The sequence below is a fragment of the Phyllobates terribilis genome, unplaced genomic scaffold (genome assembly GCF_046119375.1).
Source record: "Phyllobates terribilis strain yellow unplaced genomic scaffold, ASM4611937v1 Scaffold_3__8_contigs__length_932513732, whole genome shotgun sequence".
Lineage (NCBI taxonomy): Eukaryota > Metazoa > Chordata > Amphibia > Anura > Dendrobatidae > Phyllobates > Phyllobates terribilis.
In genome coordinates, this window is record NW_027362763.1 from 306,546,977 (window position 1) to 306,565,822 (window position 18,846).

Here is an 18,846-nt window from a genome sequence, read left to right on the forward strand (position 1 = left end):
GCAGCAGCCGCTACACATTAAACGGAGCTGTCCTGCCCATCTCTGATCAGGGTTTACAACCGTCTGCCACCTGAGCTAATAACAGCTGATCAGTGGGGGACACGACACAGGCCTAAGATATTCAATCACTGTCATATGCCAGGAAAAACCGTTTATATCCTTCCTACAGATTTCCTTTAACATCAGTACATTTTTCTACGTAGCAGGAGTGGAGGAGTGAAACAACCGGCCAAACTTAGTTCTTCTTATTATTGTTTTATATTAATTTTTTATCACTTATTACTGAGCAGAATTAAAACTGTTGACTAATTATTACGGCTAATACATGTTACAATAGGGCGTGTTGGTAATGTGTAGTCTTACCAGTAGCAGCTAATCAAAACCATATCATTTCCTAGAAAAAATAACTAAAAATCTATTGGGAAAAAAAACACAATTGAATGCTTTTTTATAAAGTTTATAGCAATTAGTAAATTGTACTACTTATGTTACTCAGCCCTTTTCTACAGCTCCCAATATAATATGATGCCACCCAGTCCCCACACACAGTATGATAGCCGCACATAGCTCCACAAACAGTATGATGTACCCCTACACAGTATTATGTCCCACCATAACCCGCAATTCAGTATAATGCCCTTACATGGCCCACTTACACAGTACTATGTTTTATCTCTGCCCCCCGCTAAGAATGATGTCTCCAAACTTCCCCCCTACACAGTATTATGTCCCCTCACAGCTCCCTTACACAGTATTATGTCCCCTCACAGCTCCCTTACACAGTATTATGTCCCCTCACAGCTCCCTTACACAGTATTATGTCCCCTCACAGCCCCTTTACACAGTATTATGCCCCCTTACACAGTATTATGTCCCCACACAGCCCCCTTACACAGTAGTATGTTCCACCCACCCTTTCTCCAGCGAACGATGTAAAAAGATAAATAAATCTATTCTCATAACAGCTCCTCTGCAGCGCCAGTTTGTGCTGTGTGGCACTGCTGGCGCGATGTAGTGACGCCATCATGCCTGCTGCGCTTTCAGATGCCCAGGCTCAATTGTGGAGCATGGAACTGGCTGCTCCCTGTGCTATCATTGTTTTCACCTGTATCTATATCCTGAGGATGCAGATATCGGTGAAGGGTGGCTGCGTGGTGCAGGACGCCTCTGCATAAAGCCCTTTGGCTGTCCCACAGATCACACTGGCTCTGCATTAGGGCCGCCTGTCAGTCAGGGCCAGGGGCGTGGTTACAGCCGCCGGTCTCTATAGTCAGAGCGGTGACTGAAACCCAAACACTGCCGGGGGGAATAAAGGTAATTTTCTCCCCTCAGCGTTCGCCTACGTGCAAGCTAGTAACGCTATTGACCTGTAGATTAACCCCTTATATGCAGGTAAAACACGTTTTTTTTTTCTTTCTGGTGACAGGTACCCTTAATCCCTTCATGACCGGAGCATTTTCCGTTTTTGCTTTTTCGTTTTTTGTTCCCAGAGCCAGAACTTTTTTATTTTTCTGTCAATATGGCCATGTGAGGGCTTATTTTTTGCAGGACAAGTTGTACTTTTGAACTACATCACTGGTTTTACCATATCATGTACTGGAAAATGGGAAAAAAATTCCAAGTGCGGTGAAATTGCAAAAAAAGTGCAATTCCACAGTTGTGTTTTTTTTTTTTTTTTTTACCACGTTCACTGAATGCTAAAACTGACCTGCCATCATTATTCTCCGGGTCATTACGATTTCCTAGACACCAAACATGTATAGCTTCTTTTTCTATTAAGTGGTGAAAAAAAAATCCAAAGTTTGCCAAAAGAAAAATGGCGCCATTTTCTGAGATCCATAGCGTCTCCATTTTTCGTCATCTGGGGCCGGGTGAGGGCTTACTTTTTGCGTGCCGAGATGATGTTTTTATTGATACCATTTTGGGGTAGATCTGATGTTTTGATCGCCCATTATTGCATTTTATTGCAATGTTGCGGCGACCAAAAAATCTTAATTCTGGCGTTGAGAATTTTTTTCTCGTTATGCCATTTACCGATCGGACTAATTCTTTTTTTATATTGATAGATCGGGCTATTCTGAACATGGCGATACCAAATATGTGTATGTGTTTTTTTTTTTTTTTTTCTATTTTATTTCGAATGGGGCGTGATTTAAACTTTTTATATATTTTTTTAATTTATTTTTTTTTACAATTTTTGCTTGTTTCAATATTCTCCATGGGAGACTAGAAGCAGGACTTGCCTGATCATTTCTGTTACACACAGGCAATGAGCAGATTGCGTGTGTGTAGCAGAAGTGCTCACTTGCTATGAGCACCGACCACTTGGCGGCGCTCATAGCAATCTGGCCGTGACCACCACAGGGGTCTCCTGCTGACCCTGGGTTGTCATGCCAACCCATCAGTGATCTGCGATCACGTGACTGGATCGCCGATGGGCGGAGTAAGTGACGCGCATATGGTTTGCGCGAGTTAAATGCCGCTGTCAGAGATAGTGGCATTTAACTGGTTAACAGCGGGTGGATTGCGTTTCCATTTGCGGCTGTTGCGGGCACATGTCAGCTGTATAAATCAGCTGACAAGTGCCCGGAAAAGTGCAGGCTCAGCGCCGGTGCCTGCAGCAAACAGGGTGATTACGTGGTGTTTACTATTACGTACCACGTCATAAAGGGGTTAAAACTCTTAGTAAATGAAAAAAAATAATGTATATATTGTAGTATCTCTTTTCAATGGCCTTTCATTTAAGGCCTCCTTCAGATGTTTGTGTTTCCTCTGGCCAATTCCCATTAGTATGTTGAATCAGATTTTCATCAGTGTTTGGTCAATTTTTACCATCTTTTTTACCAGGGCTGTGGAGTCGGAGCCCATTTTGGTGGCGTCGGTATAAAATGAACTAACTCCGACTCCTAAAATATCTTATAAATTGGGTACAGTAGTTCAATGCAGTTTGTGGGGAATGTTTTTTTCATAAGAATTTGGGAAAGTTATGAAATGTCCTATAAATGTCTGTCCTATTCCTGATCTAAGGGTCTAGACTTTTTGCGGAGATGAATCTGTGCTACAGTAAATTTATCACTTAAACATGAGCCATGTATGAGGGAGTTGGAGTCGGTGTCATGGAAATTGAGGAGTCGGAGGTTTGGCTTACCAATTCCACAGCCCTAGGATAGCACTAGGATGCAAATAGGGTGCCATCATTGTGCTGAGATTTTCACAGATCCATAGACTTGCAGGTGAGAGTTCTAATCAATTATTTGGATCTAAAGTAGAGATTTTTTTTGTCTGAGGAATAAACAACCACCTGGGTATGCTGTCTGAACAGCCCCATAGATGTCTGACCGAAGAAAAGGCATGCTAAGTCGTCCGGGGCGGATTAAGAGTTGCCAGGGCCCCGGGCAGTTTAGAAGTCGTGGCCCCCTCCCCCAGCACCCAATGTATCACATGACGTGTCACATGATTCCCTTGATAGATCATGTGATTAACACACAGGTGCTCTGGAGCACATCTGCAGAAGCAAATAGACAGAGACCGCAACATTGTTCCCTTATGTACAGCCCTATACATAATAAAGCCGAGGTGGGACATTAATTTTCCCACATGAGAGACTGTGACTGTTGTGGAGGCCGAACCAATAGGCTGAAATGAATTCTGCTTAATATTAATATTAACATATAATTTATTTTAATTGTTTCACTTAATTTTGAGCAGAATTTAATATTCTGACATCCCCCTATATACAATATGAGCCCACACACAGCCCTCCTATAAACAGAGTGAGCCCCTATAGCCTCCTGTATACAGCATGAACCCCACATAGCCCTTTTATATATAGTATAAGCCCCTATATACAGCATGAGCCCCCGCATAACCCCTATATACAGCATGAGCCACCGCATAGACCCTATATACAGCATGAGCACCCATAGCCTTTTGTATACAGCTTGAGCCCCCACATAGCCCCTTTACACAGCATGAGCCCCACATAACCTCCTGTATACAGCATGAGCCCCACATAGCTCCTATATACAGCATGAGCCCCACATAGCTCCCTATATACAATAAGAGCCCCTGTATACAGCATGAGCACCTGTAGCCCCCTATATACAGCATGAGCCCCCACATAGCCCCCTTATATACAGTATAAGCCCACACATGGCCTCCTATATATAAACTCCCTGTCCGGGGATTAGCTAAAACATTGTAGTGAGGGCAATATGGCCATGGGCCCAGATTGCCCTCATTATATTCCGCCTATATAAGGCATACTCGTGTAGCGCCCCGAGGGTTCGGCCGCTACAGGGGTATTGCACCTCTGCCAGAGGTGTGGTATTCCACTCCCAGGTAAGGATGGAGTATGGACCAGGGCTCAGTTAGCTGCATACAGCACACTCACCCCATTTCCGAGGGACAGTTCAACGGTGCTCCCATTAGACAGAAATGCAGGCACGACAGACCATGTCCCTGGCTGGAGTGGGGAGGGGGGAGGAATACCCGGTGATGTAGGAGCAGATAGGGGACGGTTTCTGAGCGTAGATAGGAGCTCATTGGTTGCTGGTCACCTGAGCTCACACACTAGGGGAAGGGTATAAAAGGTGGGCACCATCTTAGTTCAGTTGAGTTCAGTCAGAGAAGAAGCAGAGTGGAGATGTGACAGGGAGCTGTGGCTCCCTCTCGGCCCGGCTCCATGAGACAGGCCTAGAGAAAAGGCCAGGAACAGAAAGGAACAAGAACAGAAAGGGACCCTAAGAACCCACGAGAATACAGGGTGAAGGGTCAGGCAGATTAAGGGTACCGGATCCCAAGTTGGTGGAGGAGAAACAACCCTCAGCCAAAACCCGGAGGTCGTGATCATTTATTGGTGTGACACCTCATCAAACCTGCTAGGAAGGCACCATATAGAACAGTGGGGAACGGGATCCACGTTTACCTGCACAAGTTCGCGGCAGCAGGACAAAAGTGGGTCACTGGTGAGGCAGGCCAGAGAAAGGATAAAAGGGGGTCCTGGGCCATGCTCCTGAACTGCCTGGGGGTTGACCGAGCCCCTCACCTGGTGGACGCCGCACGGCTTGGGTGGTCACTACCTGTACAGAAGTGACCCGGAGAATCTGAACTGTGAGTAAAAGGCATTGGACTGTAGTACGTTGTCTGTGTACTCTTTCGCTCCTCCAGCACTAACGGTACTGGGACTCCCTGCACCATCGCCCCCACCATCCACTGCACTGCCCTGGGGTTACACTCTTCCCGTGGGGAGTTATACAATCTCAGCTGCGCATACCATCAACCTCAGGGGACTGCCTTGCAGCGGCGATTCCTAATAACCGCAATCCACGGGTGGCATAGTCGGATATTACCAACAGCACATAGCAGACTACCATTGGTCTGGCCACCCTGAGCCACGGAACCGGGTTGCCACCACTACCCCCAACGTCTCCCTATTGCCCGGCTCCGAGTGCCCCACGGCTCAGGGGGCGAGTCACTTGTCTAGCAGAGGCCAAAGGGCACTTTTAGGTAAATTGAATCTTATGTGTAATCCATGTCGGAAATTTTTACCTGTGTACAATAAACATAGGTTCGGCGCTATGTGCAAAGAGCCTTGAACTGATAAATGACACCTTTTTACATTAACATTTAATCTTGTATTGTACAACTAATACTGAGCCCATTTTAGGGTAGTCACATGACGGGTTACTTTTAGAATATTGGTGGACTTTGGAAATGTCTGAGTCACATTAGTACCAAAACAGCGGCACCTCTAACACAGAAGAAATGTTCATGATTCATATCCACCAGTTATGCAATACAAGTAGACGCGATCCATTACTAAACTTGGTAGCTTAGTGGCCATGTCACTACTTATATATACTGTGTATATGAGGTATGTTATGTGACATCTTGGTGGAGTTTGAATCCAGGACCCAAGTGCAGTAAAGCAAAAGTACCAATCTCTGAGCCATTGTGCTACTGGCAATGTGTTGTTCAAAAGCAATAGTTGATAGTGTTGTATATAGAGCCGCATTTCAGGTTAAGTTCCCATGATAAGTTTTATGTGTGCTTTAGACGCTGTATATTTTCATTGCGTCAAAAGCAGTCTGAGGCCCGTTTCACGCTTCCGCATATTTCCAGTACCGCAAAAACCTGTACCAGAGATGTCTGTGTGCACCTGTGTGGCACCCGTGTGCCGCCCGTGTGCTGCGTCAGGAGCACACTTACCGGCGTTTGGGAATCAGCGGTACAGTTAGCGATGTTCCCAAGCGCTGGGTGCTGAACGCTGCCCTCAACATTGTCCCTTGCTCTGTGATCAGGACGCGCAAGGGACAAGGTTAGGAGTAGTAGTCTGCTCCCGCAGTGTCCATGTGTAAAAATAAGAATAAAATAATAAAATCTTGTAGTGGGTGTAGAAATCTGCAGCATCAAAAATTCAGAAAATGCTCCTTGTGGGAACGTAGCCTAAAAGTTGGAATTTTAAAGATTAAGCTGGAAGCAAACAACAACAAAAAAAACTAGTGAATTTCAACCTCCTCTTCAGCGGCAGTGATAAAAATCACAGTTTTATCTGCTGCAGATCTATCTTCCCTTCAAAGGGAATCTGTCACCAGGTCAGGTTTTTTGCCAGTTGATCTAATAGCAGCATAATGTAGGGGCAGAGACACTTGTTCCCGCAATATGTCATGTGCTGGGCTGCTTTGCTCTAGTTTTATAAAATCACTCTGTGTCTGACCTCGCTTCCATCACTAATTGGCAGTTTTCTGCCTATGCATAGTGTACAGAGATTTGGCAATCAGTGATGTGGTCGGGGTTATACATTCAGAGAACTGGTAGACTCACAGCAGATAAAATTGTTGTTTTTAACGAAAAACTACAACTTGCTCCTACATCATGGGTTAGCAAAAACGTGGTGTCAGGTTCTTTTTAACCCCTTTACGACCTTGGATGTAAAAGTACTTCCAATGTCATCTCCATCCCTATGATGAAGCCTCCGGCGATGAGCCCGCACCTTACCAGGCACATGACAGCTGATCTGATCAGCTGTCATGTGCCCCTTACAGCCGGGATGGAATCACAATCCACCCTCAGCTGTTAACAAGTTAAATGCCGCTATCAGCGGCATTTAACATGGCCACGCTGGAAGCACGTCACAAGGCACACCCATCACATGATCGCGGGCCACCAATGGGTTAGCATGACAACTCGGGGTCTGCAGGAGACCCCTGTGGTTGTCATTGCCAATCTGCTATGAGTGCTGCCATTGGCGTTAATAGCAGATGAGCACTTTCGTTACACATAACAGAGCCTCAGCGCTGCTATGTGTAATACAGGCTATCAGATGACCACAGCTTCTGGTCTCCCATGGGCCTACTATTCCTACGATTGTGAATGTGCATGTGAAAAGTAAAAAAAACAACAAAAAAATGTTCAATGTTCAAAAAATACATATATTTGGTATTGCTGCATTCAAAATAGCCCGATCTATCATTATATAAAAAGAATTAATCAGATCGGTAAACGGTGTAGCGAGAAAAAAAATCAGAACCGCTCAATTACGTTTTTTGGCCGCCACAACATTGTAATAAAATGCAATAACGGGTGGTCAAAACATCGTATCTATCCCAAAATGTTATAAATTATTATTATTAATTTATATAGCGCCATTGATTCCATGGTGCTGTACATAAGGGGTTACATACAAATATCACTTACAGTAAACAATACAGTAAACACTGATAGGCTGGTACGGAGGGAAGAGGACTTTGCCCTTGCGGGCTTACATTCTACAGGAATGGGGAGGAGACAGTAGGTTGGGGGGGTTGCAGTAGCTCCGGTGTTGAGGAGGCAGTGTGGTCATTGCAGGTTGGAAGCTTTCTTGAAGAGATGGGTTTTCAGGTTCCGTCTGAAGGATCCAGATGTGGTGGATAATCGGACGTGTTGAGGCACAGAATTCCAGAGGATGGGGGATATTCGGGAGAAATCTTGGAGGCGATTGTGTGAGGAACGGATAAGTGTGGAGGAGAGAAGGAAGTCTTGGGAGGACCGGAGGTTACGTGAGGGAATATATCGGGAGATTAGTTCAGAGATGTACGGAGGAGAGCGGTTATGGATGGCTTTGTAGGTCAGTGTTAGCAGTTTGAACTGGATACGCTGGGGGAATGGGAGCCAGTGAAGGGATTTGCAAAGGGGGGTAGCAGAGGAGTAGCGAGGCGAGAGATGAACAAGTCATGCAGCAGAGTTGAGGATGGACTGGAGGGGTGCGAGAGTGTTAGCAGGTAGGCCACAGAGGAGGATGTTGCAATAGTCGAGGCGGGAGATGATGAGGGCATGCACAAGCAGTTTAGTAGAGTTGGGGTTGAGGAAAGGACGGATTCTGGAAATATTTTTGAGCTGGAGGCGACAGGAGGTGGCGAGAGCTTGGATGTGGGGTTTGAAGGACAGGGCAGAGTCAAGGGTTACTCCGAGGCAGCGGATTGTCGGTACAGCGGAAAGAGTGATGTCATTTATTGTGATAGAAAGATCAGGTGGGGAAGATTCGCGAGATGGGGGAAGATGATGAGTTCAGTTTTGTCCACATTGAGCTTGAGGAAGCGGGAGGAGAAGAAGGAGGATATGGCTGATAGACATGCTGGGATTCTGGACAGCAGAGAGGTGACGTCTGGGCCAGAGAGGTAGATCTGGGTGTCATCAGCGTACAGATGGTACTGGAAGCCATAGGATTTTATGAGCTGTCCCAGGCCAAGGGTATAGATTGAGAAGAGTAGAGGTCCTAGGACAGAGCCTTGAGGGACTCCAACAGAGTGGGGGCAGGGTGAGGAGGTAATGTGGGAGTGGGAGATGCTAAATGTGCGGTTAGAAAGGTATGAGGAGATCCAGGATAGGGCAAGGTCTTTGACGCAAAAGGAAGAGAGGATCTGTAGTAGGAGGCAATGGTCAACTGTATCAAAAGCAGAGGACAGGTCAAGAAGGAGTACAGAGAATTGTCTGTTAGCCTTGGCTGTGAGTAGGTCATTGGTGGAATGGTGGGGGCGGAAGCCGGATTGTCGGTTGTCGAAGAGAGAGTTAGATGAAAAGTGGGAGGAAAGTTCAGCGTGAACGTGTTGCTCAAGGAGTTTGGAGGCAAATGGGAGCAGCAATATGGGGCGATAGCTGGACAGGGCGGATGGGTCGAGGGATGGCTTTTTGGATGGGCGTGATTGTGGCATGTTTGAAGGCAGCAGGGAAAGTACCAGAGGATAGTGATAGGTTGAAGAGATGGGTTAGGGATGGGACGAGTGTGGGGGTGAGGTTGGGGAGGAGGTGGGATGGGATGGGGTCGAGTGCACAAGTGGTGAGGTGTGATTTGGAGAGAAGGCGAGTAAGGTCTCTTTCCGTGATGTTGGGAAGGGAGTTTATGGGGGAAGGGCAATGGTGTGGAAAACAAAGGGGTTGTGGTGGTCAGACAGTAAAGACTTGCCGTGTTTGGTCAATCTTGTTGAAGTGTGTGGCAAACTCCTCAGCAGAGATAAGGGAGGTCAGAGGGGGCAGTGGAGGGCGGAGGAGAGAGTTAAAAGTGTTGAATAGCTGTTTGGGGTTGTGGGATAGGGAGGCTATGAGGGTTGTGAAGTAGGCCTGTTTAGCAGAGGTGAGTGCTGATTTGAATGCGAGCATTGCTTGTTTGAATGCAGTGAAGTCCTCTTGAGTATGTGTTTTCTTCCAACGCCGCTCCGCAACCCTGGATGCTTGTCGAAGCTGTTTAGTGAGGTTGTTGTGCCAGGGTTGCCTGTCTTCTCGTCGCGCTCTGCCATGCATAAGAGGGGCGACTGAGTCAATAGCTGATGCGAGAGTGGCATTGTAGAAAGCAGTGGAGCTGTCTGTGTCATGGAGTGAGGATATGGATGTCAGTGGTAGTACAGAGTCAGAGAGTGCGTGAGTGTCTAGATGTGCAAGGTTTCTGCGGGGGTGTGCTAGCTGCCAGATGTGGGTGACAGGTGAGGAGGACAGGAATGAGAATGTGAGTAGATGGTGGTCAGATAGGGGTAGGGGGGAAGTTGTGAGGTTAGATAGGGAGCAGAGTCGGGTGAAGATGAGGTCTAGTGTGTGTCCGTCTGTGTGGGTGGCTGAGGAGGACCACTGAGTAAGTCCAAAGGATGAAGTAAGCGACAAGAGTTTTGATGCTGCTGACTGGCGAATGTCAGTGGGGATGTTGAAATCGCCCATGATGATTGTGGGAATGTCAGCTGAGAGAAAGTAAAGAAGCCATGTGGAGAATTGGTCGATAAAGGCAGTGATCGGGCCCGGGGATCGATATATGACAGCCACTTGGAGGTTGGAGGGAGAGTAAATGTGGACAGAGTGGACTTCAAAAGAAGGGAGAATAAGGGAGGGAAGAGGAGGAGTAGGGCTAAAGGTGCAAGTGTTAGAGAGGAGAAGACCCACTCCTCCACCATGTCTGTTTCCAGGGCGAGGAGTGTGGGTGAAGTGGAGGCCGCCATAACACAGCACTGCAGGAGAGGCAGTGTCAGAGGGTGTCAGCCATGTCTCTGTGATGCCCAGGAAGGAGAGATGACGAGAGGTAAAGAGGTCGTGGACAAAGTGGAGCTTGTTGCAGACAGAGCGTGCGTTCCAGAGTGCTCCAGAGAGAGGGAGCAGCGGGGTGGGCATCAAGGGGACAGGTTTTGCGTAAGAGGGGTTGTGATAGTTTGCAGTTGGTTTGATGCGCCAGGTGGGGGAATTGGTGGAAGGTGCACGCTGTGGGGGTCCAGGATTGGGAGATATGTCGCCAGCAGTGAGGAGAAGCAAAGAGAGGGAGAGCAGGTGGGAGAAAGAGAGTGTCCGGCTTGTTTTATGTTTTGGGAGGATCGATCTGAGGGTGAGGAGCAGGTCTGTAGATGAGGTTAGGTTGGGAGGTAGGAGGGAAGGAGAGATGATGATTTGGTTAGAGGGTGCTGGGGTGTGGGGATAGCGAAGGACAGTGAGGATTAGGGGGGCAAAAACAGTAAGGGCATATGTAAGCATGATGAAAGTGTAAGGGAGAATAAGAAAGAGAATCTAAGTACAAGTAGTAAATAGTTCTTGGTACCTTCTGGTCACTTCTGGCCCATTTCTGGCATATTTCATTTCTAGCCCCTTAAAAAGCGACCCTTTGAAAGCCAGATCGTCTGTGCCAGACCTAGCGCCTTTGATTTATAAATAAAAACGTCAGCTTGGCCCACAAAAAATAAGCCCTCACTTGGCCCCAGATCCCGAAAATTGGAGACGCTACGGGTCACAGAAAATGGCGACTTTTTTTTGTTGACAAACTTGTTTTTTTTTCACCACTTAAATTAAAAAGAACCTATAAAGTACATGTTTGGTATCTACGAACTGGTAATAACCTGGAGAATCATAATGGCAGGTCAGTTTTAGCATTTTGTGAACGTGGTAAAAAAACAACCCAAAAAACAATTGTGGAATTGCACTTTTTTTGCAATTTCACCGCACTTGGATTTTTTTTTCCTGTTTTCCACTACACGATATGATAAAACCAATGGTGTCGTTCGAAAGTACAACTTGTCCCACAAAAAAAAAAGCCATCATATGGCCATATTGACAGAAAAAAATAAAAGTTATGGCTCTGGGAAGAAGGAGAGCAAAAAACTAAAACGGAAAAACCCAAGGTGGTAAAGGGGTTAAAATGAGTTGTAACGGAAAATGTGGATTCTGCCATTGTTGTGTCGTACATCAGCTTCATGTTACTGTATGCCTGTCTCACTGTGGTGCTTGCGTATATGGTTAATGGATTATCACTGTAAGATGCAGAGCACAGCTGGTGAGTCACACAAGTAAATATAACAAGATCTCTAAGAAATCGCAGCCATAAACGAGAATATCTCTCTGCTGACAAAAGAATGTATTTGCTCACTGCATAGAAATAAAATAATATCTGGGTGAGCATGCTCTTTAGGTGCCTGATACTAAATTGATTTGGCACTTTAAGGCTACGTTCCCACGATGGGTATTTGGTGAGTTTTTGATGTTGCAGATTTTCTGTAACGTTTCTGCACCTATTAGACAAATTAGATTACTTGCATTTTTTATTGCGTTTTTGACTTTACGGCTTGTATCTTTATTGGAATGTCATGTTTTAACAACTTCAGGCCCGCTCATTGCCTTTAAAGGGGTTGTCCACTACTTGGACATCCTGTTCTCATTCCCAATGCTTGACCTCGATAAAATAAAAACACTTATACTAACCTCCCGTGCCAGCGGTGTTCCAGCCGTGTCGGCACTTGCGTTCCCGAGGCTTAAGTGCGGCTGTTATGACATGTGAGCCCTGCGCCCAATCAGCGCTGGCGTCACAGTCTCTGCCTTCGTACGTATAAGTAATCAAGAGGAAATGAGAGCTGTGGCTGGCCACTCACTGTCTCTTGATTACTAATACTTCTGAAGGCAGGGACTGTGACACCAGCGCCGATTGGGCTGGAATGGTGCCAGAACAAGAGGAGACTATAGGTGTTTTAATTTTTTTCGGGGCCAGTGGCGTAACTAGAGTCTAATTGGCCCTGGGTCAAAATTTGGACATGCACAGCCCATAGTCTTACCTGGTAGCAGAATGCGTGGCCCGTAGTCTTACCTGGTAGCAGAATGCGTGGCCCGTAGTCTTACCTGGTAGCAGAATGCGTGGCCCGTAGTCTTACCTGGTAGCAGAATGCGTGGCCCGTAGTCTTACCTGGTAGCAGAATGCGTGGCCCGTAGTCTTACCTGGTAGCAGAATGCGTGGCTCGTAGTCTTACCTGGTAGCAGAATGCCCGGCCCATAGTCTTATATGGTAGCAGAATGCCCAGCCCATAGTCTTATATGGTAGCAGAATGCCCGGCCCATAGTCTTATATGGTAGCAGAATGCCCGGCCCATAGTCTTACATGAAAGCAGAATGCCCGGCCCATAGTCTTACATGGAAGCAGAATGCCCGGCCCATAGTCTTACATGGAAGCAGAATGCCCGGCCCATAGTCTTACATGGAAGCAGAATGCCCGGCCCATAGTCTTACATGGAAGCAGAATGCCCGGCCCATAGTCTTACATGGAAGCAGAATGCCCGGCCCATAGTCTTACATAGTCTTACACACTTCCAAAAGCACTATAAAATGGTTTGAGAGAAAGCACTGGAGACTTCTAAGGTGGCCAGCAATGAGTCTGGACCTGAATCCCATAGAACACCTGTGGAGAGATCTCAAAATGGCAGTTTGGAGAAGGCACCCTTCAAATATCAGGGACCTGGAGCAGTTTGTCAAAGAAGAATGGTCTACAATTCCAGCAGAGCATTGTAAGAAACTCATTGATGGTTACCGGAAGCGGTTGTTCGCAGTTATTTTGGCTAAAGGTTGTGCAACCAAGTATTAGGCTAAGGGTGCCAATACTTTTGTCTGGCCCATTTTTGGAGTTTTGTGTGAAATGATCAATGATTTGATTTTTGCTTCATTCTCTTTTGTGTTTTTTCCTTGCAAGCAAATTAAATGAAGATAATAATAACAAAGAATTTGTGATTGCAATCATTTTCAGGAAGAAACTGAGTACTATCTGACAGAATTGCAGGGGTGCCAATACTTTTGGCCACCACTGTAAATATGTGTATAGAGATAGTACCTGGGTTAGCCGTGGCTACTTGGTGGGCTTCCGATTTAAAAATGGCCACTGATTTATAAATAAATACTCACCTTCCCTTCGCTCCCCTGCTGCGCACATCCTCTTCTGAAGCTGGCAGCTGACTTCACCGCGTGACGGGAGCGCATGACGTCTCTGATTGGCCAGCAGTGTGTATTGCTGCGCACGGACCTGATGCGTCTGTGCGGTGCAATCCACTTCAGCTGAATGTGCGTCCAAGGACCAAACATTGATAATGAGAATGGGTTGTCCCAATAGTGGACAACTCCTTTAATGATCCGGGCAGTCCCACTCCTGCACTATGTTCTAAAACTTCACGCAGTCGCGACTATGACAGTAACAAAAACAAATGCAGAACTATATATCATGAAGAAAAAAATGCAAAAACTGCTAGAATATCTGAGCTAGAATTTTTTTACAGCTTTTGAAACCGCATGTATGAAAAAAACTGAAAATGTGCCTAGTCGGGAACGGGGGTAAGTGGCCCGGTCTTGAACTGATTAAATAAAGCTGCTTAGTTTCTGATACTTCCTGGTGTTCGGCTTTGACAAACCTTTATTGATGATAGTCATGTGTGGATTACATGCATTTTTAATGCGTTTCTGCAGCAAAAACCCATTAAACTTTTATATAGGTTTTTCTTTTTTTACTTGCAGATTTTCTGCTTATAATGCAATTCTATGGGAAAATTCAGACATAGAACTCTTTGTGCTCGCAAGAGAAATTGAGATGTTGTGAATTTGAAACACACAGCGCAGGTCAGTTTACGCAGCGTAAAAAAAAAAAAGAAGCAAAACACATTGGGCATAAGAGTAATATAAATCCCATCCAGTTTGCAAAATCTGCAGCATCTTGGGGTGCGTTCACACTGCGTTATGGCACCCTTCTGGGGGGTCTTCTGTTCAGCATCCTCGTCTTTTTGCCACAGTTCAAATCTGCTGCAAAGAGCGTTTCATTCTCTGGAGGACCTGTACTGACCTGCATTATAAAACCTATGGATACGAATATGCTCTGTGTAATGCTTGATTTCTCCTGTGGTGGTGCTACAGGAAAATTGAACACTTGCTGCCAGGTTTTCTGACATATTCCAGCTGATTGCTGGGGGCTTCTAAACTTTTTTTTCCTGGGAATTTGATATCTTCCCAATAAAGGGTCAAAAACAGATTTTCCTACACTATGTTCTCCCATTTAATATGGTCGTTCATAATATTTCTCAGCTTCACATTTCAATTTTTCTTTTTCGCTCAGCTTTCTGAAGGAGGTCTATACGTGTGTATGAGCACATTCCTTGGGTTTGGAAGTGAACATGTGGAACGGCATTACAGGAAGACGGGACAAAGTGTGTACATGCATCTCAAGCGCCACGTAAAACAGGTGAGTTCTTATGGAAAATTAGAATTTTAATTGTAAATCTTTCTCTAAGACTGTTAACAGGGTGTTTGTTAGGAACTTTTTGCAGACTGGGTGGTCCGCAAAAAATATTGGAGAAATGTCCATAAATCCTAGTTAAAGACCAAAATTGCTCATACAAGTCTGTGTCCGTGAAAATCACGGACAGCACATGGAAGGCATCAGTGTACAGACTTTGTGCTGTCCATGACTAACATTTTAAGGGATAGAAGTTTTTCAACTGACCAAAGAAAGGTGAAACTCTGATCCAAAACACTAATGAATAATGATCCTTGTTTTTATGTACAAGAAAAATCATGGACATGTGAATGAGACCTTACTGATTATTGCAGTCTCCGAATTCTTCAACCCTTTCACAACAAACATCTGCTTTATCTACTTTAAAGGGGTTGTCCAGTCTAAAATGAAAAGTCTGCAGTCACTGTGCGCTGCGAGGATTCGCTGGTTCCTGAGATGGGAACGGCAGTGATATAGGCAATATGCATACTCCTAGGCAGAAGCCGTCTAGTGGGCGCTGCCTCACTCCATACAAATGTGTGGAGTGTGGGGGTGAATGTCTAATGGGCGCGGTCTTGCCCAATACACTTGTATGGAGCGAGGCTGCGCCCAGTAGACGGCTTCTGCCTAGGAGTATGCATATTGCCTATATCACCGGCGAATCCTCGCAGTGCTCAGTGTGACTGCAGACTTTTCATTTTAGACCAGACAACCCCTTTAATAGAGACCCTTTGGCTGTTATGACCTGCCAGAAACCTCAGATTCTTCCAGATTCCCTTGAGGAATAGCCAATGGCCTCCAGTTCACTAACATTCCCAGGTTTGCTGGCAACAATTGTCTTCTTCAAAGCTCAAAGTTTTTTTATGGGGCTCTAGTAAGACGATGGCCTCTCCAGAATATTCCAGGACAACTTCGGAAACCTAGCCTTTGTAGACTCTAAGGTATGCTCTGGATCATTGTCCTGCTGGAAGGTTCATATTGACCCCCAAGGCTAAGCTTACTCACAGAAACTGGTGAGATGTCCCTTGTAGCTCTTGTTTAGATCTAGTCATTTACTATTGACCACACAAGCCTCAGCACATATAGTATAAATATAATCAGTTTTATGAAATCCAGTAACTAGATGGAAATGTGATAATTGTCAGTGTTAGGCCACGGCCCCACTTTCAGTATTTGGTCAGTTTTTTTTCTCAGGAGTGGGAGACAAAACCAGGAATGGGTGATAAATGTAGAATTGGTGACTTGTTTCTACTATACCTTTTCTCTGATTTGTTCCTCACCTGGTTTTGGCTCCCACTCCTGAGAAAAAATACTGATAGTGGGGCCGTGGCCTTAGACAAATGTTCAGTATTTGGTCAGTATTTTACCTCAGTATTTGTAAGCCAAAACTAGGAGTGGGTGATAAATACAGAAGTGGTGACGTGTTTCTGATGTAAAATACTGAACATGTGAATGTGGCCTAAGAGTGTTCAGTAATGCGGTGCTGTAAAGTGCACTTTAGTGCTAAAGGTGTTAAGTCTAACATCTACTTACATAGTGCTACCGAAACACCGGAAATCTAAGAACTGCTGGAGGCCAATGGCCGTCCCTGCTGAACTTTCCACTTGCGGGCACATTCTTGGCCGGTGGTGGGAACACCTGTCAGTTTCATATTATGAAAACAACTTCTAATCCTGCCTAACCTTATGTCCATGGGCTGGGATATCGGAACACACTGGTAGTCCTGTTTGTGTGGCTGGCATAATATAGTTACAACTGCTACTAGAAATGACAACCCCTTATTGATCGTGATGAGGGGCTGATCTGGTTTGGAGTATCGATGTAACGCACGCACAGACAAGGTTACAGAACACTTCCTCCAGAGATGAAATCTCACCAGTAGTGTTGAGCATTCCGATACTGAAATATCGGGTATCGGCAGATATTCGCGGTATCGGAATTCCGATACTTAATTCCGATACTTTTACAATATCGGATACCGGAATCGGAAGTTCCCATAATGCCTGCGCTCTGCAGTGTCTGTGAAGGATGACAAGTTGGATGGCAGCGCGATCCAGCCTGTCATCAGAATGCCATCCCAGCGGGGGAGAATTCTCCTGATTGTTTAAAAGCCGGCGGGCGGTATAAAGCCGCCGGCTTTTAAACAATCACACAGCCCCATACTGCTTCCCCGCAGCCTCCCACCCCGATCCTCCGCTCCCCTCGCCACCTCCCATCCCGATCGTAAGTTAGGACCGGGCGGGGAGCGCAGCTCCAAGGAGCGGGGAGTGAAGGACCCGGGCGGGGAAGCCGGCAGTGAAAAGACTTCACCGCCGGCTTTCCCGTTCTGTGCTGCGCTTTCCCGCCGGTTATTTCAAATGAACAGCTGAGGTATCAGCTGATGCCGATCAGCTGTTCATTTGAAGTCGCCGCGTTGCCCTCAGAGGGTTCATGTGAGTTCATGCTTGACTGCATGAACTCACATGAACTTTCCCACGGCCGCACAGGTCAGCCTCACCTCCCAGACCATCAGCCCGTCATGATTAGTGTGTGTGCGGGGTGTGTGTGCGGGGTGTGTGCGCGATGTTTGTGCGGGTGTGCGCGGTGTCTGTGCGATGTGTGCGGGTGTGTGCCGTGTCTGTGCGGGTGTGTGCGTGCAGGCAGACATAGGCCGATGTGACACTACTACTCCCATCGGCCTATGTCTGTCCCCCGTCCACTCCTGCCAGCAGGATCAGCTCGATGGGAGCAGTAGTTCCCATCAGACTGATCCTGCTATTTAAATTGCCCTACTGTGTCCCCAATAAATGTTAGATACATGTCATTGGTGGCCAGTGGTTACCTAAAATAAATTAGTTTATACATTACCTGTCCCCGCCGATCGCCACCTAAAATAAAGTAAAAAATAAAAAACTACACCTATACTCACCTAGACACCTAATTCCCTGAAGCCATCGATCTCCTGTAATAAAATATAAAATAATAAACCACATCCTTATCCTTACCCCTCCGTAGCAGTCCACGAGTGTCCCACGAAGATCTCCAGTTCAGAGCAGCCACATAAACTGTGACCGCTCTGAACCGCTGCCGCCGCTAGAATGACGGGGCCGTAAGGGTTCACCGGAGTTCAGGCAGCGCTGCTCCGGTTAGCTCCTTTACGGCCCTGCTGTATCGTGAGAAATTCCCACGGTACAGCAGTGCCGTAAAGGAGGTCTCCGGAGCTGCGCTGCCTGAATTCACTCCGGTGACCTCAGTCAGTGGCTCCCGCTGCCGGGAGCGGACGTGTTCCCGGCAGCGTGAGCTTACAGCAGCCATGCACAGCTGTCACCATCTCCAGATGTGACAGCTGTGCATGGGAGATCAGCGCAGGAACGTGGACAGGTAACTATTATTTTTAGTAAACTAAGAATTAAATAAAATTGTGTGTTTTATTTCAAATAAATTATTTTTTTCTGGGTGTAGTGTGTTTTTTCTTTTTAACACTTTGTAGGTTAGTAATGGGGGTGTCTTATAGACGCCCATCATTACTAACCTGGGCTTCATGGCAGCTGGCGCTGACATGAACCCCACCACTATTACCCCCTGCCACCGCACCAGGGCAGCGTGGAAGAGCGAGGCTAAGTGCCAGAGTTGGCGCATCCTATGGATGCGCCATTTCTGGGGCGGCTGACGACTGGTGTTTCTAGCCTGGGAGGGGGCCAATATTCATGGCACCCTTCCTGGGCTATTAATATCAGCCCCCAGCTGTCTGCCTAGCCTTTGCTAGCTATTAAAATAGGGGGGACCCCACGTCATTTTTTTTGGGGGGGTCCCCCATTTTAATAGCTAGTAAAGGCTAGGTATTCAGCTGG

The 18,846-nt window shown here is 46.3% G+C and overlaps 1 protein-coding gene across 4 annotated transcripts in view; it reads left to right on the forward strand.

The window, feature by feature from the left end:
* USP13 (ubiquitin specific peptidase 13) overlaps positions 1 to 18,846 on the forward strand; it is a 182,497-nt gene that overhangs the window by 7,068 nt on the left and 156,583 nt on the right. For all 4 annotated transcript variants that reach the window (XM_073674963.1, XM_073674966.1, XM_073674965.1 and 1 more), the window contains exon 2: positions 14,858 to 14,983. In XM_073674963.1, coding sequence (XP_073531064.1) covers positions 14,858 to 14,983 — 126 coding nt within the window. The remainder of the gene's footprint in view (positions 1 to 14,857; positions 14,984 to 18,846) is intronic.